We start from the raw sequence: 12645 nt of genomic DNA, 5'->3' as shown, positions 1-12645 counted from the left end.
TTGCCATCCTTGATCGTTTTGAAAACCCCAATTGCCGACGTGTCGAAGTCAGGAGCCATGATCTTCACCTGGGCCTTAAGAGCCTCCTCAGTCATGAAGATCGTGTTCTTCCCTTGCTCTCTAGTCACCTTATGTTTCTTCTTAAGCTCCTCAACCTCAGCTTGAGCGGCCTTAGCCGACGAGACGGCCACGTCACGCTCTTTCTCCAAAGCCACCACCCGACCTTGCGCGGCATTAAGTTGGCTCTCTAGAGTCATCTCCCGCTCGGTTAAACGAGACACGGTGTCGTCGGAGGCCTTCAGCTTCTCCTCGGCAGACGCGGCTTTCTCCTCAGCGGCCTTCAGTTTTTTCCCCTACTCGGACAGTTGCTCCCGAAGAGTTTCCACTTGAGCTTTGAATTCGTTATTGGCCGTGACAGCCAATTCAAGCTTCCTGCGTAACGACTGCATCCCCGACAACTCGAATTCAGCCTTCCGAGCTATTGCGGCACCGTAGAGAAGGGTACGGTACATCCACCTCGCCTTCCCCGCAAGCTCAGTGCCAAGAAAATGATCCTCTGTGTCGGGGAGCAGTTGCAAATTTATGAAGGTTCCGACATCAAAGTTTCGCTCCATTACGGTAAGAACCCCTTCCGGGCTGGAGGATGCCCTCTGCCTTTTGGGGGTAGGGATATGCTTCAAGTCGTCATCCTCTTGTTGAGCGGAGGTCGAGTGCTCGGGGCCGGCCGTCTCCTCACGGACTGGAGAAACGCGCGCCACGTCAGAGTTCATACTCGTCATCTCGGTGTCATGGGGTGACGGGGTAGCCTGATCTTTATCCTCAGAAGGGTCCTCCGGTTTTCCGTCAACCTTCTCTGCTTTCTCCTCATCGTTGTCCGCCAAGAAAGTCTTGAACAAGTCCTCAAGCCCTGTCACAGAAGCAGACATTTTCACTGCAACAAAAAAGTAAACAAGTTAGTCGTGAAACCGGCACAACCAAGCGAATGAATGGAAACGCAAAAACACAAGGCAAAACAGCTCACAAACATAATTCCTGGCGACCTCCCGGTCACCCATCAAAAGGTGGGGATTCACATGGTTCTTCCCAAAAACTGCCAACAACACGTCGGCGACCCTCTTGTCTACAGCGGACATCCCCTTATAAGACACCTTAATGAATGTGTTGGATCCCGCCCCAAAGCTCCAGTACGTCAGAATGAGGCGCTCCCCTTCTAACGACAACCAAAAGGGGTGACGACCTTTGACCGGACGCACCTTGAAATATTTATCTTTAAACCCATGATAAGAGTCCTCGAACAAGCCGAAGATCCTCTGACCCTGGGCAGATCGGAAGGACATGAACCCTTTCCTCGCCTTTCCCTCCTTGGAAGGATTCGTGAGGTTGAAGAAAAAAAGGAAGACGTCAACAGATACCGGCAACTCCAGATATTCGCATACCATCTCGAAACAACGGATAGAAGCCCAACTGTTCAAATGCAGTTGCGACGGCGCCACGGAGATCCGCTTAAGAAGCTCCATTTGGAAAGGAGAAAACGGGATACGAACCCCCACCTGAGTGAACATGTATTTATAGAACCAGATCCAGTCGGGGACCCGAGGGGAATGGAAGTTAAGCTCATATAGCCGTTCGTTGCGGGCGGGAACAAAGACGTCATAATTGGCTTCCTCGTCTGTCCCTCCGCACAAGTACTCGCCTTGTCGGAACTCCGTCAACTCCCCCTCGTCCATCTGATTTGGCGAGTCCTTCACGTCGGAAGTCACCCAGGCGTAGGGGTCGTAATTCGCGGCGGAGGGAGAGGCCCGAGAAACGACGCGAGGCATACCTACAGTGGGGGTACCACTCCGTTAGTCTATGAGGTCGGGAGCCCGGAAAAAGCCTAGAAACTACATTTGTCCTACTCAACAGCTAGGATCAAGCATGGCTAAAAGCAAAAAACCAAACAAAAGCCTACCCTGAAATGGTAACCCCCCTAACACACCTATTTAACACTAAAAGGCCACCTATCATACAAAACCAAACAAACAGCATGCATGCAGAAGAACAACAAAATAAACACGAAGCAAGGAATGAAGAAGAATGCTTACCTGGACTGATTACGGAGATTCAAAGGAGGAGGAAGAGGAGCGAATGCGCGAAAGTGCAAAAGTGACACTCTGGGAACTCAGAAGGAGGAGATGATGAAGATGGTGGGAGTGAGGATATGAAAGGAGAATGAATACAAAACTGTTAAAAATTGCCACTGAAGAAGCGTGAAAGACTTGGGGATAAAATAGTCTTTACACGCGGAGTTTTTAACCCATTATGAGCATTTAATGCTCCGCGCGAGGAACGAGGTGACAAACGGTCATCTCAGCAACGAACAGACACGCGCGCATGGGGCACGTCCCCTCCACGGGCGGCCGACCTAGCGACAACGCACGAAATAAGAGATAACACGCCACCAACTAACAACCCTCACGACTATTGCTGGCGTGTTGGGGGAACTGTTACGGCCTGGCCCAAACCATTTGCGGGCCGGCCCGACCCGAACACCACCCGACCCGGACGGTCAGGAGCGAAGCGCTCAGTAGCCGACCCGGACACGCATCCCTGACAGCTTTGCTACAGCTGTGCCAAGGAAGCATCAAAGAAGGTGGGTCTGTCCTTGCAAGGCCCACCTCTAACACGGTATATATGGGGAAGGTCCTACCCTTCCCCCAAGGTGCGTCACATACCATTTACCCCTTTTTCGCCTGCACACTTTGCTGACTAGAGCGTCGGAGTGTCTTTGCAGGTGACACCCCCTCACACCAAGTGCTCGGGAATATCGTCAACTCCAACCCGTTAACTTACAACCAAGCGAGACCTCCCCCTCATCAACCATGATACTAATCCGATCCGTTCGGTACCCGACCTACCAAACAGATGCTAAATATTTTCAATTTTTGATACCTTTAAATATATCCACTTATTAATTTGAACTTCAACATAATTTCTGGCCCAATTGCCTAGTAATAGTCACATTGATGTAATGCAAAGCAGCAAGTATGAACGGACCAAAAAATAGCGATTACTGCAAGCCAACCAAAAACAAAAGAATCGATCAAAAAATGTAAACACTTTTAAAATACAAAAATTGTACATGTAAAAATAATTTAACATTATAATATATATGAAAATTTTTTCTAGTCATTTTATTTGATTTTTATTTAAAAAAAATTATACAGAATAATAAAGAAATTAATGGTGTCAGAGACCTATCCAAACCTTATATAAGTTTTCAGCGTGGACGAACGACGACGTTGATGCGGATGAACGGTAACGAGATTGAGGACGTCGGCGAGAAAGATGAGCTTGAAAAGAGAGGAATGCGACGTTGTGGATGAGTGCCGAGGAGGAGGAAGGCAGCATCGAGGATGAGCGCCGAGGAGAAAAGTGGCGCGGATGAACGGCGGCGGAGGATGACTTCTCTGATTTTCAATGTGTGCCGCTGAGTTTTAGATGTACGCCTCTGGTGTTTGGATGTGGGCCAAATGTGACTTCTCTGCTTCTATGAGGGTTTTGTATGAGGTTAATTAATAATTGAATCCCGCCAGGGAGCCAATGAAATATTTGTATCATGTGTACAATGGGCTATGAGTGAAAAAATGAACATCACCCATACTATCCAGAATAACCATCCGGGTACCAAACCACTCATTCCAAAAGTTTAAGTTTACCAAAGATCGAACTCTTGACCTTTTGGATTTAGAGCTCTGATACCATGTCATGAAACCACCTATCCCAAAAGTTTAAGCTAATAGGAAAAGGTAACACTAATGGTTATATCTCTAATACTGAATCGGATATCCCTAAACCTCCATTGTACACATTGTACAGATATTCCATTGGCTCTCTATACTTTCTCTTAATAATTAGATGGTTTAAAGTTTATTTTAGAATTTTAAAATCAAAATTTTGAATTTTGAATAATTTGATTTTTAGATGTGTATTTAAATTATAATAGTTAAATCTCTAAATATTATACCATTTTTAAAAAATACTTAATTGAACTGTTATCCTTATTACTACTTGTATTGTAATGTTTTTTTTTTTTATGATTCATTGTTTTTTTTTAATGATTCATTATTAAAACAGGATAAGTTATGGTCGTACCGTAACAATTTAACAAAACAGGATAAGACAAATTTTTGTTCCAAATACACTAGGGATGAAAAATATTACGCATAAGTTAATTAGAAAAGTAAGTTTTAATTAGTTAATGTAGATTATTGATATTGAAAAAAATAGTTAAAAGTGTAAATACGAGAAAATTGCTTTTGGTTCGCAGCAACAGTGTATATTACTACATACAAATGAAGGAAATATATAAGGCATGATGAGCAGAGAGTTATGAAGGCATTATCACTAATAAAGTAATGATTCATAGGGTTTATTCATACATCCAGCTATGACAATCCCTACTATATCCGCAAATATGACCTGTAGTCTGCTAGAAAGCTTCATTTGATTATTTCCTGCCACAATACCATTCTTTTCTAGTTTACTTTTTCTTGTGTATATATGTATAATGAATTAATGATAAAAGAAATAAATAACTACTTTAATAAACATATTAAAAATATTTTTTATGATGATTTTAGTTTAAAAAATAAAAAGTTAATATTTATAGGAATTATGATTTTTATAAAAAAATATAAATCTTAAAATAAAAGTCATGTCAAAATTTAAAGGAAAAAAAAAAGGTGTGATGAAGAGAATAAACATAAACTAACAGCATGTTTAAATTAAGTGTATGTGGAAACATTGTTTATATGAGACACTTGATATAATAATGTGTCCCCAACATTCTGTAGGGCCCACAGGAATGAAGATGCATGAAACTTCCATAAGCAACAGTCCAAGGCACAAGGGAGAGGTAGATTCTTCTATGAAAGACCGTGTATGACCGGTTTCTTACTGGAATTTTCTATGCTTTCTGATCTCCTACTTATTATTATGGTCTCACCGCACTGCTCACTATTTCCTTCACATTTCTCCCCACTATCATCAAGTGGTCCATTTTTATATTATTATTGTCCTCTAATAGTCTAATACAAACATTATTATTATTATTATAATCAATTTGCTTCAAAAATTAATTGTTATTATAATCAGAACCTAGCTAGCTTCGGGCAATAATATTTCAAACCTTCTCATGCATCTTATTATGATGGCGATCTAATAAAATTAATATATTTATATAAAAGCATGTCGTAAGAATATTCTGAAGTGGGAAAATCATGGATGCAGCGGTTAATTGGTGAATTATTGATGCGCAATACAAAGTGGATAGCATCAATATATTCTCTATTATTGCAGCTAGGATTAGATTAATTAAGACTTTTACTTTAATTTAAACTTAATATATATACCAAGCTTAGTCCTGGTGAATTGGTGCCAAAGTCTTCCTATATATGGAGTATTTTGTATTTACTTGCATCGCAACCATACTAGAACTATTATTCCTTTATAGTTAATTAATTATTTTAAAACGGTTAATTGTCAAAGTGTTGAACTACATGGTGGTTGAGAGAGGACCATCCATTTTCGTTAATTACCATCAAACATACATCCAAGTTGCCGAATAAGCTAGCCATCATGAGTCATGGCATGTGTGGTTTTAATAGATATTTTGGATTATTATAATAAACTAGATTTAGAACAACGCGCAGAATTTGAATGGATATCTAAATTAAAAAGAAATGTTAAACTTATTTTTGATAATGTTATTTGTTACATAGGTTTTTTTTATTGTATTTGGTATGAATTTGTATAGTAATATTTTTAGATACAATGCAAATGAGGGTATAATATTTCAATAACTGAAAATAACATTTAGTTTTTTAATTTTAATTTTCATGAATTACAGCACCATATACTTTTAATATTATTATTATAATTAAATAATATTAAAAATATAAAATATTTAAATAGTAAAAAAATATATCGAACAAAGATAATATATGACCAATAAATACAATTAGACAAAATAAAACAAAAATTATAAAAATATACATTTTAGTATTTTTGAAAATTCATTCTAATACATAACGAGTCAATTGTTTAACAAAACGAGGAAAAAAACTTTAATTATAAAAATAATTGTGCAAATATTAGCAAAAATGAAGAGAAGTTAGAATAAGAGGCATGAGATTATGTAAAAAAGATAAAAAAAATATAAAGTAGATATTAATTTATATAATAAATATGAGTAGAAGTGAGCATAAAGATGAGAGAATAAATTTAGTGATTATGATTCGAAAATGAGTGAATAAGAGAAAATATATAGTGTGTAATTAATAATAGTAATGAGCGTGAGAGTTAGTGATTGTAATGGTTTTTAGAATATTATAGATAGAAATCAAATTTGGATAGTAATATAAGAAAAGGATAGACACTTATAGAGTAATATTTATGTGACAAAATTATAAAATGGTAGAATGTTAAGCTGTTAACTTTTTTATTGCGTGACAATATTGATATTAGTTTTTATATAGATAAAAACCTACATACAGTTATATTTATGTAAAATTAATAATTAAAATTTATATTATTAAATAATAGTTTTATATGAACACAATTATATATAAATTTTAATTTTGTATATAATATAAATAGATGTGTATCGGTGCATATATAAGTACAACAGGTACACGCATGATGTCTGAATCTACATATATGTGGAATATTATTAGGCTACGGAAAAATCCATTCACATTCATCTTTGGACTATCATCAATTTTAATCCTTTTAGCATAAAAAAAATACATGCATAGTGATAACTGAGAAAACAACAAGCAAGAGTGATTTGATGAGCAGCGTATAAGAAGCATCCAACTGTTCAAATATCATAGAGAAATACGAGACATAACAAATAAAGCAAAGGAAGCAGACAATGCAAGGAGGACATCAAAGTCTTTCCACATGAAAAATCTCTCAAGCAAACAAATTAAAGTGGAAGTGGTGGTCACAAATAAAAACAATTGAGACATTATTGAGTTTAAATTAAATTGAATATATTTAAGTGAAAAAATGAAGTAACATTTCTCTTTCTATTTATGTTTGCATAGGGACATTAAAATGGATTGAATTATGGTTACGAATTATGCTAAAGGAGGAAATGGAGAGTGGAGAGTGGGATGATGTATGTGTGGTCACGTTTTGGTGTGTAGAGTTGGCATGGATTTGATGGTTTGGTCCCCATAATATACATAGCTTCATTCTCTCTCCCTTTAACGTGCGCGTTGGGTTTCTTTCATGTCTGGTGGTGATGCATAAGGTGGGCCCCACCTCCACCTTCAACCTCTAACGTTGACCAATCTCACAACCTCTTCCTCTCGCGTGCTTCTTTATTTTCTTCTACTTACCCACATATTTGTACTAATAATCATAATCACACTACCACCACTCATCACCTTTTACAACAACTGATCAATGATGCCGATTGTTCTACATCAAACCTAATCAATTGTTTTATCTTCTATTGCACCCATCTTTATCTTTTTCACAATATATGTATGTTATGTTAACCATAGAGTATTATTTTTCCAATTTTCCTTCACATGAAAATAGTACTACTTAATCATGGCCCATATAGTGTGACTCAATAGAAGAATTATTGAAGAGATATAGTATATAGTAGTGGTAGGCAACAATTAAAATCCACTTCCTATCATCGTGTTTGTATGCATAAACATTTATCTTTTAGTGCTGTGTACTTATTGTAGCTAGAAACATATTACATTTTTTATAGATAACTAAAAATTTGTCACCTATCATATATATGTTGTACGTGATAAGTGAATGTTTAGCTTTCATTTTTTTTTTAATATAATGAACAATCCTAATAGTATACATGTTAAGTAATAAAAAAAAAATTAAATAAAACGAAGAGTGTATAGTGTATAGTATGTTAGCAAGTAGCAAGATCTAAGATGGAGTTGAAGTGGGAAAGAATAATGATGTTGGTAGGGAAGAAGAGAAGATCCCTTGGGGGACTACAAAATCCTCTTGTTCCCTTTATCTCTGCTTTATTTGCTTTTTTCTTTCTTTTTTTAATTTTTGGCCTTGCGAGCTGAGTTGCTCACCACATGGTTATGCATGGTTCCTCCCTTGATCACTACTTTCTGACAAATCTCACATTCCATTAACGGTTTACTGTCAACAAATCTCAACCATTTCAAAAGCAAATTAAGATAGAATAAAAAAGGGGGCAAGATCAAGAGAGAATAAAGAACAACAATGCAAGAGTATATATATATAGGTATATAGCTAGAGGCTCTTAACTGCAAAGCGTGGTCTATTTATGTTCGAGTGTTGTGACATAAATATCTACCATAGTGTAGTGGCTTTTTGTCCCTTTCAATTCTTTGCAACTTTTTTGTTTAGTCCCTAATGCAAATACACATATATATGCAGGTCTAGATCTCTCCTTTTATATATATAAATCCCGGCAGAAAACAGAAAGCATCTTATATATGCTTGTGTAGTACTCTAACTCTAGCTATTCTCTGCCTTATCTGTAACTATAAATAGTTCATACAATACCATCAATATGTCTCTTGCTTACTTTTCTTCAGGATAAGATTTGATATTACAAGGAGAAATTTGTGACATTAAACTTAAATTTGTTACTATATGCTATACTAATTAATTAATTATTTAAGCAAATTGTAAGTGGGATTTTCTCTAATTAATAATGCTTTGGGCATTGAGCCCTTAGGGATTCCCTCTACATATATTTGTAGTTATCTGATTCTCTCTCTCTGTGCACAAAAGAATGTTATGTAGTGATGGGCTGGATTATTAGCTATTCTCTATAGTCTATACCGACTATACACATACATAATTATAAAAGTACTTGTTATTAAATATAAATTATATATATATATATAGAGAGAGAGAGAGTAGGGGTTGAGGCACTCGAGATTCATCCTGATATTTGTGCTTTTACCTGTATGTCCTGTAGTTGGATTTCGAATGTCCTTTATTTTCCAATATTCCATTGCATTAAATTAATGATAGAAGGTTTATCTTAGACCAAACTCATCAGCACGTGAAACTAGGCACAATTGAGGGTAGAGACTAGAGAGAGATAATAAATTATTATTATTATTCGGTGATTAAATAATAGTAATGAATTATGTACATAGATACATGTGATGATGATGGTGAGATAGATGAGGCGACCATCCATTTCTGTTATGGTGTATAAGCATAGGCATATTGAAATCCAGCAAGCTAGTCCCCATATTTGTTTGAAGTAACGATTCAGATTCCAAAATGTTGGTTAATATCATGGCTCCATCAACGACTAACGAATGGACACAGGTCTTTAATTTCTCTCTCTCTCTCACTCACTCAATTATTTGACAAATACATGACCACCCCAATTTTGTTGTTTTCCTTTTGGAAGAGAATATAGCCCACTGTCTTGTTATTTTTACCCACCTTCTTTCTTCATTATTGTTTAATTAATTTCTCTCATGTAGACTCAAATGATAGATGATCAAGATCACAAGACCAAAGCTGAAGCTCCATCATCATCATCTGCTAGGGTTATGGAAAAACAAGGTCAAGAACATGTTCAGCAGCAGCAGCAGCAGCAGCAACAAGCTCTCAAGTGCCCTCGCTGCGATTCATCCAACACCAAATTCTGCTACTACAACAACTACAGCTTATCGCAGCCCAGACACTTCTGCAAAGCCTGCAAGCGATACTGGACAAGAGGTGGAACCCTCCGCAACGTCCCCGTCGGCGGTGGCTGCAGAAAGAACACCAAGCGTCTCAAGCGCCAATCATCTTCTTCCATCGATGCCACTCCTTCTCCTTCTTCTTCTTCCACTCATCCTCCAACTTCTAATATCAACCCTTTGTTTTATGGGGTACCAAGTAGTAGTAATAATAATAGCAACTGTGATTTGTTGAACCTACCTTCTTTCCCTGGGTTCAGAGTGAGTTCTGGGTATGATAATGATGTTCAGCCTCACCTAAGTGGGTTAGGTTTTTCATCAGGGATCATGTCCAATATTGAAGCTACTGGATTTGGTTCAAATGAGAGTAACTCCTTTCTTTCGGCTTACAATTCCATCTTCGGTTCGTGTTCTTCATCAGCTTCTACTACCTTGCTGAGTTCCACTCTACTGCAGCATAAATTCATGAATGGTGGTGGATTCCAAGGGCTAGCTACTCCTGAGGTTGAGGGAGAAAGAGGAGGAGTCATGGGTTGTTCTTCTTTGAAAGAAGTGAAAGGTGAATTATTGGGAGAAGAGAGAGGGAGAGAGAGGTTGGAGTGGCAGAATCAGATGATGGAACATACGATGGGCTATTCTGATCCCTCTTCTTCGCTTTATTGGAGCACATCATCATCACCCATGGCTGCTTCTTCTTGGAATGATCAACCCAATATTGGTCCTTCTGTCACTTCACTCATCTAGAAAAACGGAAAACCTCCCATGAACCATCCTTTTCAAATCTCTTTCTCTTTGTTTAAGCTCTTTCTTTTTTTCTTTTTAATTTCTCTTTTGGGTTTTGCTTACTACATTGGAACCGAAAAAAAGAAGGGTATTAGATAGTACTAATAATTAGTAATTAAATGGGAAGGGGTAATTAGAGATGAGAGGAGTTTGGGATCGGAGCGATCATGTCAGCTGCAAAATATTACATCATCATCTTCTTCTTCTTCTTCAGCTTTGTTAGTTTTAATGTGTCAAGGTTGAATGAAGATTTGCTTCTATTGCGCTGAGAGGAACCTCGGATCCTCTTCTCTCATCAACATAAGAGGAGATATATATCCCAATTTGGTGCAAGTCTACTGTGTTCTTCATAAAGTTGAGTAAGTTGGTTATTTTCATTAATTACTGTTGTTATGTAATGTATGTGTATATATTGCAATGACATGTACTTTAATTAGTCTATGCTTTGCTAATGTATTGTGATTAGTTAGATAGGGTGGGGGTGGGGTTTAATTACTTGCTGCATATCTCCTTAATCAAAGGAACTAATTAATATTGGTTTCACTTTTGTTAACTTTTCCAAACTTGGATTTATCTTGGGGATCAGTTATGTATAATGATTAATGGTATAGATGGAAGAGAGGGAGATTATTATTATTATCATTTATTTTGGATTCGGATTACTTTTGTGTGTATGTTGAGTTTATGGACTAGTTTGGTTGAATTTGATTGATATGTTCAACATTGTGGTTCGAAATTTGGTTCATGCAAAGAAAGAACATTATATTGCATTATTACTACTGAAATTTTTATGTATCCACTTTAGACAATTAAGGTTGAAACTAACCCTACCAAACATATCCAGAAATGGTGTGGGCTAGGAAGTGTTGCGCAAAATAGGAATTAAATTGCAGTGCTCTAACTCACATATTGTCTTTTAGTGACAGTGGGAATTTCGTCAACATGTCATTTCAGGTGCCTAGAGTCAAGCAATAGCTATAGCTGACAGGGATAACTACTGCATTATTATTTTTATGCATTCAGAGATAAATAGTGCTTTTCTAGATATAAAGTATCGCTTTTAAATTTACTTATTCAGTAATTTTATCACCATTATTGATTTATTGGTATATATGCATTTTTAGTTACATACTATATATATTACCAAAAAAAATTATAGGTAACTAATTAGAGGTTATGTATAACGAATCAATTATACCTTTCGAACGTTTAGTGCCTTGCGAACCTCTTCAAAGTTGGCCCAATAGGTACATAGTAGATATGCATGACTCTGGGATGTGGAAAATAGTAAATTTAAAGGTGAATGCTACCCAACCCCTCTAAAATAACATGTAAGTTACCCTTTATTATGTGTCACATTGTAATTGGTCCTTATCTTAACCATAGTTGGGGCGCCAACGTCATCGCCATCTACTGCCCTCCTACACAACCTCTCTTCCCAGTATAGCCAGCGCAACCTCTCTTCCCAGTATAGCCAGCGCCTCTTTTTGCTTATCGTACATAAATTATTTTTAAAAAAAATAAATTGTTAAAATTAATAACACAAGTTTAAAATGATAAAATCTAACTTTCTTACAAGTATTTTTTATAGTATTTTTATTCTTTTAATTTTTAATTTATTCGTACTTTATTATTTAATTATACTTTACATATATATATATGTTCCATCACGTAATTAAATAAAGATATATTTTTTTAATAAAAAAATTTAATAACCAAATTAACCATTAATTATGTGGATAAGAAGTGATCCATGGTAAAAAAAATTGGGAAGAGAGGTTGTGTGGGAGGGTAGTAGATGGCGATGACATTGGCGCCCCAACTATAGTTAAGATAAGAACCAATCACAATGTAACACATAATGAAGGGTAACTTACATGTTATTTTAGAAGGAGTTGGGTAGCATTCACCTATATACTATAGTCTATATAAATAAATAAACTTTAAATAAGTTTTAGAAAATTCCCATTCTTTTTTATTTTGGTCATACAATTTTGTTTTATTAGGTTGTGTTCAATTTGTCATGTAACCATCCTTTCAAAAATGGCCTTTATTACCATATTAAGTAGACATTAGTAAAAATATGTAATTTACTCTATTTAGATATAGTATAATAGAGACCTTATCTCTAAACTAAGTTGAGATTTCT

General features: G+C 36.4%; 1 protein-coding gene across 1 annotated transcript; it reads left to right on the top strand.

Annotated features, from left to right (window-relative positions):
• Window positions 8312-11142, top strand: LOC107631218 (dof zinc finger protein DOF1.4). The gene is made up of 2 exons (XM_016334585.2): window positions 8312-9351; window positions 9513-11142. Exons 1-2 carry the CDS (start codon window positions 9304-9306, stop codon window positions 10455-10457), a joined length of 993 nt encoding a protein of 330 aa, XP_016190071.1. The 5' UTR covers window positions 8312-9303; the 3' UTR covers window positions 10458-11142.

The sequence above is a fragment of the Arachis ipaensis genome, chromosome B03 (assembly GCF_000816755.2).
Source record: "Arachis ipaensis cultivar K30076 chromosome B03, Araip1.1, whole genome shotgun sequence".
NCBI lineage: Eukaryota > Viridiplantae > Streptophyta > Magnoliopsida > Fabales > Fabaceae > Arachis > Arachis ipaensis.
The sequence above is the reverse complement of the archived record's forward strand: the minus strand, read 5'-3'. Positions and strand labels throughout refer to the sequence as shown.

Excerpts from the sequence above, each read along its gene's own strand:
- LOC107631218 (XM_016334585.2), top strand. The coding sequence starts at position 9,304 with ATGTTGGTTAATATCATGGCTCCATCAACGACTAACGAATGGACACAG. Across the intron at positions 9,352-9,512 it reads CGACTAACGAATGGACACAG|ACTCAAATGATAGATGATCA; the intron begins GTCTTTAATTTC and ends TCTCTCATGTAG.